The sequence below is a fragment of the Phodopus roborovskii genome, unplaced genomic scaffold (genome assembly GCF_943737965.1).
Source record: "Phodopus roborovskii unplaced genomic scaffold, PHOROB, whole genome shotgun sequence".
Classification (NCBI taxonomy): domain Eukaryota; kingdom Metazoa; phylum Chordata; class Mammalia; order Rodentia; family Cricetidae; genus Phodopus; species Phodopus roborovskii.
Window position 1 is genome coordinate 5185020 of NW_026126482.1, and position 18894 is coordinate 5203913.

Here is an 18894-nt window from a genome sequence, read left to right on the forward strand (position 1 = left end):
ATGGGGAACCAGGCTGTAAGACATTCTTGGTCCGTTCTGGCAAAGAATCTGGATGCTTTCTGCCTGTGTCCTGAGCATGTGAGTGAGACTAAATTCACAAGAAAAGGACTGAGTTGTTGGGAGGAATCAATTCCAGAACAGCAAAAACACCCAGGCTGTGGCATGGTTGCTGCTTGCTGCTTTAATTAGCTTTACAGTGTGTGTGTGTGTGTGTGTATGTGTGTGAGCGTGTGTGTATGTGTGTGTGTGAGAGTGTGTGTGTATGTGTGTATGTGTGTGCATGTGTGTACTTGCACACAAGTATGAGAGAAAAAGAGAGAGAGAAGGAATATGGGAAATGTATAGCTTGGTGAGGAAAGGAATATGGCTGCAGCTAAACATGTAGACAGCACAGACAAGGCAGGTGTGGGCGTGGCAGTGGGCGTGGCAGTTCTGTTGAAAAGATTGGTGTAATTTAGGACATACCTCCCACATTTGGCAATTGGGGAGTAGAAAATTGCCTTAAGAGCAATACCCCACCCACTGGAAGCCTCAGGATGTAATAGTAAAAATGTGTTTATAAACAACAACAGCAACAACAACAGTTAGAAATAGAATGCCTGAATCCAGACAAGGAGGGCCGCCTGAAGAGGCAGTTCGCAGGTTCAGCAACAGGGGCGCGTGGACTATAGCTGTTGCCCTAGGGACCAGGGGACCTCATGAGGCAGCAGGAGACTTTGATATTCATGGTGCTGGTCATGGAGGCGCCCAAGGTGTCAACGTGAGGAAAGTTTCAAGGCCAGGCCACCTATAGCGGGACTGGATTCCCCGCATGGGGAGCACCCGAGAAGGCTCGGAATGACGCTGAGGTCAAGCCCAAGGTGCAATGGGCATCCCCAACTGGAGATGCCAGAGAAGCAGGGCAGGGGTGAGGGAAGGTGCAGGCACCTAGTGGAGCTGACTGGAGAGAGGCCACAGCCGCAGCACAGTGTTGCAAGGCAGGGGCTGCTCACATCAGCGGTAATGCCAGGGCCCTGACGCAGCTGTCTTTCCCGGCTGAGTTTTGCTCTTCTCTGGTCCCAGCTTCATTACCAGCCTCCCGTTCCTCTCTTTTGGGATGGGATTGTTTAGTCTGTGACGTTTGGATGATATGAGACTCTCAGGGCTGTGGATGGCAAGCTCGGGATTAAAGTGGTGTATTTGGGTATTGAGTTGACAAGGGGGTATGCTGGTGATGGTAAACTTGGACTGTGAAATGGTTTAAGAAACTCCTAGTCTCAGGGCATTAGTGAGGCAAATATTTGGGTGTGTCTGGGAGGAGTTTTCCCAGGAAGGATTAGTTGAGTGGGAAGACACACCCTGAACGAGGATGGCATCTTCCTGTGGGCTAGGATCCCAAAGGGGAGGAGGGAAAAGCCGGCTGAGTGCCTGCTTCCTTTTCTCTCTGTTTCCTGGTCTGTGAGGGTGTGAGCAAGGAGCTTCATGTTCTTCAAGCTGCTGCTACTGCCATGCCTTCAGACTTACTCTCCTCAGACCATGAGCCAGATAGGTTAACCCTCCACTAAGTCATTTCTTATCAGGGATTTGGCCACGGCAACATGAAAAGTTATAACACAAATATTATCTGTTTCTTTGATTGTATTAGTATATTTAAGAGCGAGATTTACCAAAAAGAAGGATTTGGGGGCTCAGTAGTTAAGAACAGTGGCTTTTATTTATTTATTTTTTGTCCTGAGGACTTTGGTTTGGTTCCCAGCATCCACATGGTGGCTCACAACCATCTGTAACACCAGTCCCAAGGAGTCTGATATCCTCTCCTGGCCTCTGCAGGTACCAGGCACACATGTGGTACACAGATATGCATGTAGGTAAAACACCCATACATATAACTGTTTTTTTTTTTTTAAGAAGGGTTTAACAAATAGTAGCTGCCTTTTCTTATTAACTGTTTCCCTCCCTTTCTGACGAGGTCTCACTGTGTGACCCTGGCTGGCCTGGAGTAAACCAGGCTGGTCTCAAACTCAGAGATGCTCGTGCATGTCTGCAGGCCAGAAGAAGGTATTGGATCCCCTGGAACTGGAGTTAAAATGGTAGTGAGCTGCCGTGTGGGGGCTGAGAAACCAACTGAGGTCCTCTGTGAGAGCAGCCCATGCTCTTAACCACTGAGCATCTTTCCAGCCCCTAAACTCATGATTTTATTTTTCTTGTAGATCAAATACTGCCAGAAGCCAAATAGCTCAAAACCTTCTGACGAGTGTTTGCCATCTGAATGTGCTTTGAAAATTGTGCCCCAGATTTTATGATTCCCACTTCTTGTAATCATACTGGATGTGATAAGTGATCTCTGGCACACACAATAGCTTTTCCTTCCTATTTTGTTTCATAGTTGGTTTTAAAAAAATGTATTTGAAGTAATGTTAGGGATCTTAAGTGGAAATTCAACTGGGTTTGTAATTATATAACCTGGGCTCGCCTAAACCCACCCTTAAACAGTTGTGTTAGCTACATGTTGTACCTACTGTGTGAGAGCATAGGCTCTTGTGAATGTATCATGAAGTACAGCCCGGCTGCAGACATTGGCTGAGGAGACTGGTACGTTACTGTTAATGGCCAATGTATGTAGCAGTGGCGGGTCCAGTCAAGCTCACTTCTTCAGAGCTGGAAAGTTGCTAAAATAAGCAACTTCTCTCCTGCCAGAAAATGTCCACCACGTGGCCAGAGGGGCGAGCTGCTTTCTAGAGTGACGCCAGGCTCCTGAGAGACAATGAAAATATTTGCTGAGTAAGAGACTAGAATAGACCTTCCCAGGCTCAGCATTTTCGTCTGTACAAGTGGGTAGCAATGGCCCGGGATTTACCCTGAAGCTGTGTTCCTGGAAGGAATGGAACATTCATGGAATTGCCTAGAGTGCAGAAAATACTGTTTACCGGGAGATTCCATCCTTGCCCCTGCTAGGAGTCCCACTGTGACTCCCAGCTTGCCCAAGGGTAGCTTTAGGGTGCTGACTCAGGAGATGCTCTCCTGGTTTGGCTTATGGGTGTGATCTAGAGTTCAGGCTCCCCGAGGCCAGCCCAGGGCACCACAGCCATCCTCTGCACTGCGCACAGTTCCTGACTCCCTGAGGATGCTCAGCCGACGTTCCCAGTAGGAGTGAGGGAGGCAAGCTGAGGATGGATCCGCCCTAGGCCAGCCGTCTGGACTCATTTCAGTATTTCCTCGGAGAAAAGAGCAGGCGTGTGGAGGAGGGATGTGTGGAGGTGTGTGGAGGTGGGGGGCAGGGCAGGTGGAGGTGGGGGGTGGATTGGCAGAGCAGGGCTTTTTTCATTTGGTTTTTGTTTTAAAAATTCCTGCTGCTTGAGGTTAGGGAGATGGCTTAGTGGGTGACGTGCTCTTGTCCAGGCGTGTGTTCAGATATCAACACCTGTGTTGGAGCTGGGCCAGGCATAGCAGTGCATGTTTATAACCCTGGTGCTGAGGAGAGGAGACGGGACTCACTGGGGTGCTGAGGAGAGGAGACAGGAGGATCTGGGGGACTCACTGGTTGGGAATCCTAGCTAAAGCTGCGAATTCCTGGTTCCTGTCTCCAAAAACAAGACACCAAGTACCAGGAGATAACCAGTGTTGCCTTTCCACCTCTACGGGGGCATGCACAAGTGAACACACTCCTACACATGTATACACACACACACACACATACCACACCTCCATCCCCACCACCCACACATACACACACACACCACACCACACACACACACCACACACACCACACACACACACATACCACACCTCCATCCCCACCACCCACACATACACACACACTCACACACACACACACACACACACACACACACACACACACCTGTTGCTTGAGGTAGGACAAATACAATGGCAGAGTCAAACAGTATCACTAGTCTTTGGATAGACTTCCCATTATCTCCTCTCCCCACAGTGACAGAGCCAATACAAAGGCCCCCCCCCCAGGGTTCTTTCACAAGGTGGGTATAGTGGGTCATCTAAGCCAGCAGGTAGACGCTTTGCTTATTGCATTCCGTCCTGAGAGGCTCTGGCCATAGGCACCCTTGAAAGGACAAAGGCAGGATAGCAAACTCCTGGGATACATGTAGAAGGAAGAGACGTAGCACTTTCCAAGTTCTAGGGCAGTTTGCCATGCCGTTGCTGTGGGGCTCAGCAAACCAACGCGTGTATCTGAATATGAGTTTTCAACAGCTCAGGTATTCCATGCCATCTTATGAAACATGACTTGCTGGGTGCATCTACTATGTCAGCTTGACACAAGCCAGAGTCGACCTCAGCTGAGAAAATGTCCCACCATATGGGCCCTGGGCGAGTGATGTGTCACCTTCACTGGTGGCTGATGTGGGAGGGCTCAGCTTACTGCGGTGCTGCCGTCCCTGGGCAGGTGGTCATGGGTTCTGTGAGAAAGCACACTAAGCAAGGCATTCGGAGCAACCCAGTAAGCAGTGACCCTACGGGGTCCTACGTTGAGTTCCTGCTCTGACTTCCCTGGATGATGGCTACCAGCTGTAAGCTGCAATGCACCCTTGCCTTCCCCTCCCTCTTGGTGGCGTCTTTAGCTCAACAGTGGAAACCCTAAGACAACGAGGCTTTTCCTAGACAGCACTGACTGGAATCACCTGCATTTTAGACATGGGTCAGAAAGAAATCGGTTAAGTCTCTTAAATCCATGAAATCCAGGTTATATTTCTTTATCCAGTCTTCGGTTTCGGTTGAAGGACATCTAAGTTGTTTCCTGTGGTGATATATTATTTATGATTTATTAAAGCTTACCTGAGGATTCAGAAAGCAAAGTCAGCCACAAGCCGTAGAAGGCAGGCACACACCTTTAATCCCAGGACTCAGGATTAAGAGGTAGATGGATCTCTGTTAGTTCAAGGTCACTCTGAACTAGAGGAAACCGATCCAGTCTTAAAGAGAAACAGCTTACACAAAGGTGATCTCAGTACTTGGGATCTCATGCCTTTAATCCCGGGACTCACGAGAGGTATTTAAGACAGGAATAGGGTCTCAGTGCTGGCATTCATTCTCCAGCCACGCTGAGAATAGGAAGGCATTCATTCTCCAGCCACACCAAGAGGCCGCAGTCTGGGGCTTGTTGAGAGCTCGTGGAGACAGGATCATCCCTTTCAGCATGAGTGAGAGCTAGCGGCCAGCTGCTTTGCTTTTCTGATCTTCTACTTGAAGCTTGAACCCCAACATCAGTCTCTGGGTCTTTTATTTCTTCTGCTACAGTTTCCAGTTTCTGGCTCTTACAAATAAAGCTGCTATGAATGCAGTTGAGCAAGTGTCCTTGTGGTAGAAAGGAGTGTCCTTAGGGTATATGCCCAGGAGTGGTAAAGCTGGGTTTTGAGGTAGATTCATTTCCAATTTTCTGAGAAAACCGATTTTGATTTCCAAAGTGGCTGCACAAGTTTGCACTCCCACCAGCAGTGGAGGAGTGTTCCCTTGTTCCGGATCTTCGCCAGCGTGAGCTATCACTTCCGTTTCTGATCTTAGCCACCGTGGTAGGTGTAAGATGGAATCTCAGAGTCGTTTTCATTTGCAGGAAATTAATCTTGAATTACCGATGGGGCAGAATGACTTTTAAGGGTTGTATATTGCTCACATTAAAAAAAAAAAAAGGAAGAAAGGCAAGGGAAAGGATCGAGAGAGAGAGAGCCGCAGGGCCGGGGAGACTTGGGAGACTGCCAACAGCCACAGTTACCCACGCTGGCTTTGCCACTGAGTTGAGGAGGGGGCAAGAGTTCACTACCGAGGGGTAGATGTTTGCACAGATGTGGAAAGAATATTCCCCACGCCTTTCCCTTAACACTCTCTAGCTCATGGTGTATTGCCAGTTAGCTTTGTAGGGTGCCCAGGAACCCTGGTACATCCTATGCAATGCTTTAAGTTGACCTTTGACAGAAAAATTAATACATTGCTTTAAAAAGTCCTCAAATGTTTTAATGGGAATAGAAAAACCAGTTTCCACCAGCGGTGAGCATCTTAATTGCTTACCCAATACCAAGCGGTCAGCTAGATATTATATACATACAAGCAACACTAAACGGATACAGTAGAGTATGTATGTGTATGTATGCATATATATGTGTATATATGTACACACACACAGGGAGGCATGCATTTGAGAAGGAGGAGGGGGCTATGGGAAGGTTTGAATGGAGGAAAGGGGAGGGGAAAATGATGTAAATATATTTTAATTTTAAAAAATCAAGAAAAGAAACAGAACCCTAATTAAAACTTGTGGCAGCAGACTTGGCAAATGCCTTGCCCCATCCCTCCCCTGGGCTGATGTCCCGGGACAGTGCGGAGGGCTATAATTAGTATTACAGGCTTAAGAACTTGGCTCCCAGCTCTGCAGCTGGCCAGCGTTTTCAAACACTCAGGACTGAGATGCACTATTTGCACAGCACTCAAACCTGGGGCTCAGGGTTCGAGGTGAGCTTGCAGCAGGGTCCCTGGCCTGATAACTTGTTATTCTCCGTGGCTGTTTGGCCATCTCTAAAACACAAACCATGACGCCTCCTTTGGAAGTTTCATGTAGATTAAATGAGGTTATGCATGTAAAATGTCCTTGATCAAAATCCTCTGGTCCTGATTAACAATCGAGGCCATGGGCGGGGACCTAGCTTTTTCTTCGGTATTGCTTCATGAGCATCTCCTCCCCCCTGTCGTGGGGACACTTTGCTGAGGTACCACCCCATTTATTGCTCTTCATCCCCCGTCTTGATTTTCAAACAATATTTTGAAAGCTAGCATCAGTGCCCAGTCCTCCTACTTGAGGCATTCAGGTCCAGCCTGCCCTTGGCTGCCCGTGTAACCAGGGTGCGGGTGGGCGTTTACCACGGTTGTGCTTACACCAGAGGACCGAGGGCCCAGAACAACATTTTTGTATTTACAGCATCCAAGAAAGTGGTCCAGCAGCGTAAGTCAGTGAGGGAATGACCCTGTTTCTTTGAGTGTGAGACCCCAAGTGTGAGCAGCTGTGTTTCATCAGGAAGCCTGTGAAAACAGTCATCAAGAAAGCATTTCCCCAGCCCGTGCCTGAAGCCCTGGGGTTTCTGTAGATGTCGCTGAGCGGCTGAGTGCGAGCTATAGTCTTTCCTGTCAGCAGCCTGTAGTGAGTATCTCAGGCCCTGTGCTGGGCAGCTTCTTATCTCTGCTGCTGGGCAGGAAGCAGTCTGGGGAGTCTGAGTGAGCTGGCACTGTTCCACCGAAATTTTACTTACAAAACAGGTGCAGGCTGGATCTGGCCTGCGGGCTCTACTCTGCCAAGTCAGGCTAGTATACACTTGAGAGGCTGGTGGGACTATCGGGAAAAACAAGGGAAATCACAGCTGGCCTGGAGGGGACCACACATCTGCCTCTTTCCAGTTCTGGGTTGGACTCGTCGACAAAGGGTCAAGAGCATTGGCTCATTGTCTTTTCATGAGAAGTCAGGAGAATGGTGTCTCCGAGGCCTCTGTGGGAAGAGATATTGGGGACAACTTCAAGTCCACTCAGGGCCAAAGCCGTTTGCTCGATTATTTGCTTGTTTGTTTTTGAGCATGGAGCCCACATGATAGAGGCGTGTGGTCTTGGGTAGGCGCTGTGGAGGTTGGTGCTGATCCTGGCTGTGGCTTTCACAGCTGAGCAACTGAGGGGAGCAGGTTAGGCTGGTCCAGCCAAAGTAAAGAGAAAGTAAATACCACACAGCATTGGAGGAGAGGCCTTGCGTTTTCACCTTAAAGAGAAGAGTAGGCTTGTTGGTGGGGAGGAATGTGACCGTGAGGCAAGTCTACCTACACAAGGCTTCACAATCTGCTCCTCAGCCAAGCTTTGTCACCCAGCCGCTTGGTACCAAACTATGTGGGGCAGGGAGTCAGAGAGCCGACTTCTCATTCCTGTAGGAGTTCACAATCAGGTAACGTGCAACAGGAAGAGGTGTGGACAGCATGCGAGCTGGGCAGCATGTCGATAGCCCTCCACATCCTCCAAACAAGGCAGGCTTCTCTGCCAGTCTCCGACTCTGTGCTACCCACCAAGATCCCAGCCCTCCTCCGCAGCTTGGCTTTCCATATCAGCATGGCCAGCTGTCTCGGCCTCCTCACAGGCTTCCTCTGAGCTCACCCATCCACCCTTCACTGACAAGAGTGTTTGAGTGAACACTCAATGCTGTGTCTAAGGGACAAAACTGCTGAGTTTATGACTTTTAAGACATACAAGGAGGATTTCTATGATATTCTCATGTTTATGGTTCATTAATATATAACTTATTACATTCAGAAACAAGAAAAATACTGCACAAGTATACTGCTCTGTTATGAGTAATTTTCCTGCTAGTCTGGACCCACTGTTGTTCCAGCCACAAATAACACACAGAGACTCTGTATTTGATATAAAGCTGTTGGCCTGTTACTAGTTTCTTATCGGCTAGCTCTTTCTTAAATAGTAACCCATTTCTATTAACCTAAATATTTCCACGTGGTCTCATCTTACCAGAGAGAGGCCCCGGCATTCATATCCCTCTGTCCTCCATCTTGAATCTCCTCCCTACTCCTTCCTTGAATCCTCCTTGTCTCCTAGTCCCGCCAATGATGCTTTATTTATTAACCAATAAGAGAAACATATTTACAGAATGACATCTCCCATCACTGCTCATTTTTTATTTTTAGTTCTGCTCTATTTTGTTTAAAAAAAAAAAAAAACCAAGTTCTTGGCTTGAGAGGTGGCTTAATGGTTAAGAACACTGACTGCTCTTGCAGAGGACCCAGGTTCAAGTCCCAGCACCCAGCTGGTGGCTCACAACTGTCTGTAACTCCAGTCCCAGAGGAGGTGATGCCCTCCTCTGCCCTCTGCGATACTGCATTTACTACAAATAAAAATAAATCTTAAAAATACAGGTTTAATGACTAGTTGCATTAGTGCACACGCCATTAATCCCAGCACTTGGGAGGCAGAGGCGGGAGGATTTCTGATGTTCAAGGACTACATAGGACAGCCAGGACTGCACAGAGAGACGCCGCCTCAAAAAACAACAGCAAGCAAGCAAGCAAACAAACAAAAATACAGGTTTGTTTTTTTACTGGTAGTAAAATTAATTTAGTAAACTTGATCCCTGTCTAAGGTTGTATCTGTCAGGGAGAGTGTTGCATGCTTGGTAAGGAATGTCACTTGTGGCACAATGCTAAGAAGGGAATTCTTGTTCCTATACAACTTTTGATGTTAGTGGTAGAATATTGTTTTAAGGTGTGTCACTTCTGTTTATGCTGCACTTGTTTAACTCTGTGAAGCTGTGTTACTTTGCCTGTCTAAAACACCTGATTTTCATTAAAGAGCTGAACAGCCAGTAGCAAGGCAGGAGAAAGGACAGGCAGGGCTGGCAGGCAGAGGGTATAAATAGGAGAAATGAGGCATGAGAAGATCAAGAGAATGCGAAGGAGGAGGACGTCAAAGGTCAGCCACCCAACCACCCAGCCACCCAGCCACCCAGCCACACAGCCACCCAGTCACACAGCCACCCAACCACCCAGCCACCCAGCCACCCAGCCACCCAGCCACCCAGCCACACAGCCACCCAGCCACACAGCCACACAGCCACACAGCCACCCAGCCACCCAGCCACCCAGCCACCCAACCACCCAGCCACCCAGCCACCCAGCCACACAGCCACCCAGTCACACAGCCACCCAGCCACCCAGCCACACAGCCACACAGCCACCCAGCCACCCAGCCACCCAGCCACACAGCCACCCAGCCACACAGCCACACAGCCACCCAGTCACACAGCCACACAGCCACCCAGTCACACAGCCACCCAGTCACACAGCCACACAGCCACCCAGCCACACAGCCACACAGCCACACAGCCACACAGCCACACAGCCACATAGCCACACAGCCACACAGCCACACAGCCACACAGCCACACAGCCACACAGCCACCCAGCCACCCAGCACACAGCCACACAGCCACATAGCCACCCAGCCACCCAGCCACACAGCCACATAGCCACCCAGCCACCCAGCCACACAGCCACACAGCAATCCACAGAGTAACATTTACAGAAGGGAACAGGAAAAGCCCAGGGGGAAAGCGTAGACAAGATAATATAAATTAGGGAAAGCTGGCAAGAAACAAGCCAAGCTAAGGTCAGACATTAATAATTAAAAATAAGTTTCCGTGTGTGATATGTATATATTTGGGGGCTGGGTGGTGGACCCCCCAAAGGCCAAGAACCAAAAGAGTGAAATATCATACCACATTAGCGTCCACTGCCAGTTACTGTGATGGTGCTTGCAAAAATGGTTTTGTTAATTTTGTCATTCTCCTGCACTCACTAGCCAGTAGTTTTCTTTACAAGTGAGCCTGCCTTGTACTTCCTGGAGTGTCCATAAGCTCCTGGATCTGATTCTTATTTAATATGGTCTATTACTGTATTTTGAAAGTAAGATTGATATTAAGGTAGAGGTTGCAAAGCTATACACAGTAAGTGTACAATTTGATCAACTTTACAGAGGGCATTGGAACTAGAGTTATAGAGGGTTGTGAGCTGCCATGTGGATGCTGGGAATTGAACATGGGTCCCTTTGCAAGAACAAGCACTCTTAACTACGGAGTCATCTCTCCAGCCCATGTTTTACCCTCTTTAACAGCAGAAACAGCCAGGTTCTTCTTTAAAACATCCTACTATAATAGTATTGCAGCAGACACCTTGGACATGTTCTTGCCCATGTAAATGAGCGTTTTAGCAGGCTTTCACTCTAGCAGGAATATTTTTTTTTAAAAATCAAACACTGTGCATATTTCCATCTTTTATTGGCTTCTCCACATCCCCTTCCTTCCCCAAAGCTATATTTATTCATTTCAATACTACTGGTTGGTTCAGCCTCATCAGGTCTGGATTTTGCCAGTCCCTGTGTGCATGATGGTGTGGAGTTTGAGTTTGGACTTAACCCTGTGCAAAGCAAATCCCAGTCTTTCCTTTCTGAGCCAGGGTCCCCAGCTTTGATTTGCATAAAAGTCAAATCTCTCCTTAACAGAGAAGTCCAAGGAGGATGGCATTCTGTGTCACATTCTTCATCACAGCCAGCTTTAGGCAGAGGGGAGGAAACCATACACCCAAGACTTCTGGTCCTTTTGGGCATCTTTTACATCCTAGTTTTCAGTTACCACTCTGCATCTGTATCCTTAAATGACCATCAGACGTCTGCACATCTGGGATAGCGGGCTTATTATTCTACCCGTGTGTTCTCTAGCAGGCCAGCTGACATTCATGGCCTTTCTACTTTTGTTTTGTTGTAAACATCAAGTCTTAAGATGAAATACCCATGCGGATGACTGTCAATTTTATTTTCCTCCCAGGTTCGTGAATTGGGGCAGCTGTTAGCAAGCATTCTCTTTCCTTCCTAGGTGTTTGAAGCTGTGATTTCATGGATCAATTATGAGAAGGAGACTCGCTTAGACCACATGGCGAAGCTGATGGAACATGTCCGGCTCCCTCTCTTACCCAGGGATTACCTGGTTCAGGTCGGTGTTTGCAGGAAGAGAGGTGTTTGCAGGCAGCTCTGGCTGTGTGGTGTGCCTGCAGCATGTCATGAGTCTCTGTGTGGATGGAGGGCATCGAGGCCCTGGGTTGAGTGTGAAGAGCTGTTGTGAGGACTAAGGACTGTGAGCATCCGGGCAGGCAGTGAGCACAGAGCCTGCAGCATGCTTTGTGTGAGCTGAGGTTCTTTCGGAAGGACAGAGGAAGAAGTGCCATTTCATAATGTCCCCGTGCTCCTCCTCTGCTGTGCTCTTAGGCAACCTGAGGTCCAGGTCAGGCTGGAAGAACTGGCTCTTCATAGATGCATAGAGTTCTACTTCCTCCCAGAGAAGAAGAAAAATTAAGAATTCTGGGGTACACTTGTGTTTTCTCATTTAGTTCATATAACAACCCTTTGAGACTTCTTGGTTGCAAGCCCCCCCTTTCTCCTTTGAATTATGGGTCTTGAAGCTTGGACACTAGGCTTGATCTGGGGGCTCTGTCCAGTACGAGGAGGTGATCTGGGGTCCCCAGCCAGCACGAGAGGGTCATGATTGAGATCCTTGCCCACTTGGCTCTGAAGCAGACATTCTGTGAGCCTCTGTCTTGCTTACACACAGGATGGCTTGTTTTGCACGGTAAATGGTGTTAGACTGTCTTGCAAACCTTCTAGATGTGTGGCTTTAACAATGGAGAGGCAGGTGGCCAGCCCGCAGAGGTTCCTGAGGGGGCCTCCAGTGACACTCTACCCTGGCCACCCACAGCCACACTTGACTGCTAGACCCTCAGTTCTCTTATCTGGTCAAAGTAACCCCAGCCCCAACGAGAGTGTGGGGACAAAAAGACAATCCATGTACAGCCCGTGACAGTGTTCAGTGAATGCTAGCTGATAATTTACGTCTGGGGCTACAGGTGCCGTGTACTTCACTTGTAAAGTCCTGTGTGTGCGTCCCTGTTGTTCAGGCCTAAGGGGCCAGTGACATTGCTGTCTCTGTGTGTCTTCTTGTGTGACACCTTTACAGGTACTTAGGAGTGTGCTGAAAGCCCCCAGAGTACTGCCACCTGGTGGCCACATGTCACCCCAACTCACCTGAGTTACCACTGTTACTGCCGCCCCGACTCTGTCCCCTGGAAACTGGCTGGTGCTGGTGGGGTGGCCTCCAGCACATAACTCAATTTCACAGTGAGGGTGGACGCCCAAGGGTCTGGGTTCCACAGAGAGCTAAGGAAGCTTCCGAGGCTACGCACCAGAAACTTATCAAAGACGTGACCTTATTCCGGTTATTGAAGGGAGGTCAGGTCTGCTATGGAAAGAGGATCACTGCCTAAGAGAGGTTATGTGGACCCTCCTTTAAAAAAGACTTTCATCAGGCCTCTTGAGGTCAACTCCTCTAGGAAAGGATGCTTCGTTAACATTATTTGACCTTGAAACTTAAGAACTTAACCTGATGGCGGTGCATGGAGGGGGGGGGAGACGACAGCAGTCTGCCCAGCACTCAACAGTGTGCGGCCTGCAGGCCTCTCAGTTGCAAACCATTACTCAGCTACCACAGGCATTTTAAAACGGCATTCAAACAGACACCGTGCTGTTGTTCTTCGACAAAAACAGCATACACCTCATGACTTTGACCATCTTTTAAACTTTGATCCTTCTTACTAAGTCTTTTGCTTTGTGTGTATGAATGAATGTCTTGCCTGCATGTGTGTCTGTGTACCACGTGTGTCCAGTGCTCATGGAGGCCAGAAGGGGTCACTGGATTCCCTAGAGTTGCAGACAGCTGTGAGCCACCTTGTGGGATGGAACCCAGATCCTCTGGAAGAGCAGCTGGTGCTTATCCCCTGAGCCACCTCTCCAGCCCCCATTCTGATCAATCTTAAGTGTACATCTTGGTGGTATTAACCCCGCCCCCCATCACCATCACCACGTGTATCTAAAGCCTGCTTATCACCCTGCACCGTAGGGAACATGAAAGCCGGCTCCCCAGGGGGAAGCCACAGCAGCTCTCTGGGCTCTGCTGCCTGAGCATTGCACCCTCCTTTCCCTTTTTCTTTAACCCTAGACCTTTATGATTTGTCCCAGCCCAGTTCCATCCCCTACTGGGAAAGCGGAAGAAACCCAGATTTTGTCTGGGAAAAGGAGGGTTCCGGAGGTGAAGGCCTTGTTTCTTCAATCCATGTTTCTCGCCAGCCCCAGAGCTGCCAGAAGATGATGGCCCTGGCCATATGTTTGTTCCTTAAGGAGGATGGGGCCAGGAGAGGCTTGGCCAGGCCTTCTTTGTACATACCTAGCTTGAGGGCTGAGTGAATTCAGCCTCTCCACCTGAGTTGCTCAGGTTAGAAGCCTTGTAGTGTTCATCGGTGTCTTCCTTGGGGCTAGCAGCTCAGAACTGAGCTATTGAGTCTGTACCTGTGACACACCCATTTCTATAGAGGAGGAAACTGAGGATCGGGGATTAGAAGTGGGACTCTGTGCACTAGCTTGTAACTCTTTGGCCTTTCTTGGAGTCTGGGATGGTGTGGTACAGAGGGTTGGATGATGACCCAGCCTGGGGAGAGGCTAGGGAAGCGTTGTCACACCCTGTGCTGGAGGGTCACCTGTGGGCTGTTGTCCCCAGACAGTCGAGGAGGAAGCTTTGATAAAGAACAACAACACCTGTAAGGACTTCCTCATCGAAGCCATGAAGTACCACCTACTGCCCCTTGACCAGAGGCTCTTGATCAGGAACCCCAGGACCAAACCCCGGACTCCCGTCAGCTTGCCCAAGGTAAGCCCGGGGGCCAGCCTCTGCCAGCCGAGACTCACGGCTGTCCAGGGGAAGAGGCCTTCCACCCCTCCCCAGTTCTTTCTGGCTCAGGGCTGCATTTATGGCCCGAGAGATGGCATCTGTCGGGTCCTCTCCCTGCCGGGAGCTTGCTTTGCTTAGACCTCCAAGGGGGCCGTGGCAGCCTCAGCGAGCTGTGAGCATAAGTGGGCGGCTCTCTTCCTCTTCTCACGCATGCGCGCTGTTCCAGGAGAAGCAGAGGGGTGGGTGCGCTGCATCGTGGGAGTCAGGACATTCCCAGCCTGATGCCTTTCCTCACCTTGGGAAGAGATATGAAGGACAGCTAGACTGACGGACAGTGGGCAGGGCAGGGAGCTGGGGAATGGGACCCTGTGAAGGAGGAGCTGCAGGAAGGAAGACGCTAGGGGACCCAGAGGTTCAGAGCAGTCAGTGCTGGGGGTGCTGAATGCTTGGTGCTCTCTCTCTCTCTCTCTCTCTCTCTCTCTCTCTCTCTCTCTCTCGTCTTCATGACGAGGGTGGGGTGGTCTCAGCCAACCCAGCGGGGAAAGGAGGCAGAATGAGTCACAGTAGCCAGTGACTACACAGCAGGGCGTTACCAAGAAAGTGTTGAGACTCCTTCTGTGTCACGATCCTCCTCCTCCTCACCCCGTTCCTCCTCTTCTCAGCTAACTATTGCCCTCTTCCTTGCCTGCTCTTCCCAAGGTTTCACAGAGCTGGAGAAACAGGTCATTGTCCAGCACTAACCACTTGGCTTCTCTTCTCTGAGACTGGCAGCCCCCACACCCCTCTGGGTCGCGCAGGGTGTGGGAGATGCGGTGCGGTGTGCGCATGTGTCACAGACCCTTCAACGAGTGGGAAGCAGCTTGGTCCTTATGCAGTTCCTGTCTTAGTTATGGGTCACCATTGCTGTGATGAAACACGGTGACCAACTACAACGGGGGAGGAGGGGTTTGTTCGGCTCACACCTCCACGTCACTGTTTGTCACTGAAGGGAGTCAGGACAGGAACTCAAGCAGGGCAGGAAGCTGGAGGCAGGAGCTGACGCAGAGGCCGTGGTGGAGGGTGCTGCTCACTGGCTTGCTCCCCACGGCTTGCTCAGCCTGCTTTCTTACAGACCCCAGGGCCACCAGCCCAGGAATGGCAGCACTCATAATGGGCTGCCCCGCCTGTCCCCATCAATCTCTAATCCAGAAAATGACCCACAGGCTTGCCTGCAGCCCAGTCTTTTCTCAATTGAGGTCCCCTCCTCCCAGATGACTTCAGGTGACATAAACTTGCCAGCACTGGTGTGTTTCATGTAAAAGTCTCCACAACCCTGAACACCGGTCCTTACAGAACCCGAGTTCTACCAAGGAAACTGAGGTTGCAGAAGTTCAATGACTTGTCCAAGTGTCAGCACAGCCGTTGTGGTGGCCCCCTGGGCCATCCTCACCCAGATCTGCTCTCTGAATCACACCTGATCTTGTGCAAACTTGTGCAAACCTGGGTGTGCTTGCTGGCAGCACTTGTCACCCCATGTCCCCTCAGAAGGTGCAAGAACAGGGTTAGAGATTCGGTCTTCCTGGCCATCTGACCCTCAATGTCTTTTTTTGAAACATTGATCTGAAACTTATTTTTATTACATTTAATTTCTCTCTCTCTCTCTCTCCCTCTCCTCCCCTGCATATCTGTGTTTGTGTGTGTGCATGCATGTGTGCGTGGACCATGGGTGGGAGTTCGTTCTCTCCTTCCTGGGACCCTGGGATTGAACTCCAGGTGTTAAGCTTGGTGGCAAGTACCTCTACCCACTGAGCCATCTTGCTGGCCCATCTTGTATTTTTAAAATGAAGACATTTATCTTTCTTTAATTATAGAAACATAAATTTATTGCAGATTAGTAAGAAAACACACAACTTAGGAGTGAAGTATAAGTTACTGCGGCCACTGCTCAGCCGAGTTTGCTTTCCAGAAACTTCTCTGTACATTTATTCATGAATAACTGAAAACGTGCATTTGCACGTATGTGGGATCTTCTGAACGGACTGAAATATGTCTTTCTGCCCCCACGCAACCAAAGGCTACCAACTGCTTCTACCATAACAAGTATGGGTGAAGTCGGCCTTTGGATCCTAAGGGACGTAAGGGGCTCACAGTACTTGGTGTGGTCTGTGTCCTGTGTCCCTCGAAGGCCTCAGCTGGTAGTCTTTGAAATCATTTCTATTTTTGTACTGCAAGCATATCTGTGTCAAGTATTTTTTACTAAAGGACATATTTTTGTTGTGTCTCTCTAACCTAAGTGATATTGATCTTGGTTTCATGTCTTCATTTGTATTTCTTTTGGGGAGAATTCTCTGTGTCCTTTGTCCCTGTGTCTAACAGAGTGTCCATTTTCATCGGTAGATCTTACGGGCCTTTTCTATATTAAATGCATTAGGCCTTTGTATGTGTCCATTTTCTTAGTTTGCAGTTTTCTTTTTAAGCTCTTTATGATATTTTCTCCCAGCCCATGCTTGTCTCTTTGTTTTCTCAGTAGTATCTTTGGAAGACTGGGCTTTATAAAAATTAGTTCTTTCAGTTGACGAGAAAATAGTATATGTTTATCGTGTACAGTCTGAATAAAAATATTTTAAAGTGTGTTTACATGGTAGAATGGCAAAACTGAGCAAGCCAACAAGTATTATGGCCATATAAATTTTCGACAGTGTAACATTGTATCAACTGTGGGCACCATGCTGCAGGGCAGAGCTCTGGAATTAGCCTTTCTACATGTAACAGAAGCTTTGTACCCTTCAATTAACGGCTCTCTATGGCCCCCCCCCCCCCCCGCCTCTTGTAACACTGTGACTGTCTCTGAGCTTGCTTGTTTTGGACTGTGCACGCAGCTGAGAGCTGTCCTGTGCCTGGGTTATCTTAGTGTTAAGCCCTCTGGCTTTAAACATGTTGCAAATGACAAGATTTCCTTCCTTTTTCAGGCTGAATACTGCTCCACCACACTGGGTCCCACTTTCTGTTTGTCCCATCATGACAGACAGGTTGAGGCTGAGCTTAGCCACAGTGGCAAGGCTGTAGTCTACATCACAGTGGCTGTGTCTTCTTGACAAATTGACTTCATGTTCTTTGAATATATATGTGGCAGTGAGATGGATGGATCATATGTCAGAACTATTTTTAACTTTCCGAGGAGCCTTCATACTGTCTTCCGAAGTATGCTCGGAATAGCAGGTGCCTGGAGGTTTCAAATTTGTCCCTTTGTGATTTATTTTGAGTTTAAGCTGAAAACAAACAACCCCTCCCCGAACTTGTACTCCCTTCTGTTTGAAGCTTCACATTTAAACCCATGGCACCTCTTCAGGGGGTTAAAGAGATATGAAGTAAGGGTCACGTTTCATTTGTATGAATATATGTTTGTAGCATGCCACGGGTCGGAAGGCCCCTCCCCCTGCAGGACTTGCCTCTTTAGCTGTAAGTAGTTGACTGCACATGTCCTGGGCTGTTTCTGGGTTTATACTCTGCATCTTGCATCATCTGTCTGTCCTATACAAGTCACATTGCCTTGCTCGGTTTTGTTCTTGGGTGTGGTTTCTGCTAATTTCAGAGCCCGTTCATATTCCCTGGGGTTGAAGCCCATCCTTAGGCCAATGGGGGGATTATCTAACAGTCTGCCACATGTCTGTCCCTGTTTATTTGGCTCAGTGACCTCTCCCAGTGTTTTCTGTTGTCCACCTATGGCCTTTGCCTGCTTGTCATCAAATTTATTTAACAACATCTTTGTTTTGATACAATTATAAATGCTCTTTTCTTCTGGCAGTGCTGGGACTCGATCCTAGGGCCTCACACAAGCACTCTACCACTGTTACAGAATTAACGCTGACCATTCATACAACAATGTTTCTGTCTAAAACTGACTTTTTAGATGGGGAAGGGCATTCAATGGCTGTGCTGGTGGTGTAAATGTTGGTCTGTAAAGGACAGGGGCGTTGGTTTCGGGAGCATGTGTGCACCTCAGGTTGAGTCTTTGACAGCTATTTAGGGTTCCCCTCTGCAGCGCGCATTCTGCACTAAGCTGTACGCTCTGTGGCAGCAGGCATTATCCCCCGGTGTCCTTGGTACACAGTCCAGATCCTGGCACAGGGTGGCTGATAGTCGGGGTTCTCGTGAATGACAGGTATTTTTAAAGAAGTGAGGAAATAGGATTTAGCACCGACTGTTTCCTCTACCTCACTTGTTTCCCAAGCTCTTCGGCACCCACGCATGTGTTTCCGTGTGGGTATAGGGAGGATGTCCTCCTACTCTGTAGAATGCTTGGTGCAGCCCACAGAACCATTCATCACTGAGTGAACCTAGCCACCACCCCTGGGAGACCAGATCTCCGACCCCAGCCTGCACTTGGCTGTCACGTGAGAATCGATTCACCCAGTGCCCTTCCACAGCTGCCCAGCGCGGGCACAGGTTGTAGATGTGCAAACACTCACATCTGTCTGTCCTCCGAGAGACTCTCAGGTGAAGGGAGGGGACTCAGATGTGTGCGACAGTTACATAACGTAAGAGCCGACTGGAGGAATGCCCAAGATGCTCTTGCACCGTAGAATGGAATGAGAGAAGCTTTCTGC

At 49.0% G+C, this 18894-nt stretch overlaps 1 protein-coding gene across 1 annotated transcript in view; it reads left to right on the forward strand.

Moving 5' to 3' along the window:
* Positions 1-18894, forward strand: part of Klhl3 (kelch like family member 3) — a 104654-nt gene that overhangs the window by 68626 nt on the left and 17134 nt on the right. Inside the window, exons 7-8 of the mRNA XM_051194542.1 lie at positions 11411-11527; positions 14138-14287. Coding sequence (XP_051050499.1) covers positions 11411-11527; positions 14138-14287 — 267 coding nt within the window. The remainder of the gene's footprint in view (positions 1-11410; positions 11528-14137; positions 14288-18894) is intronic.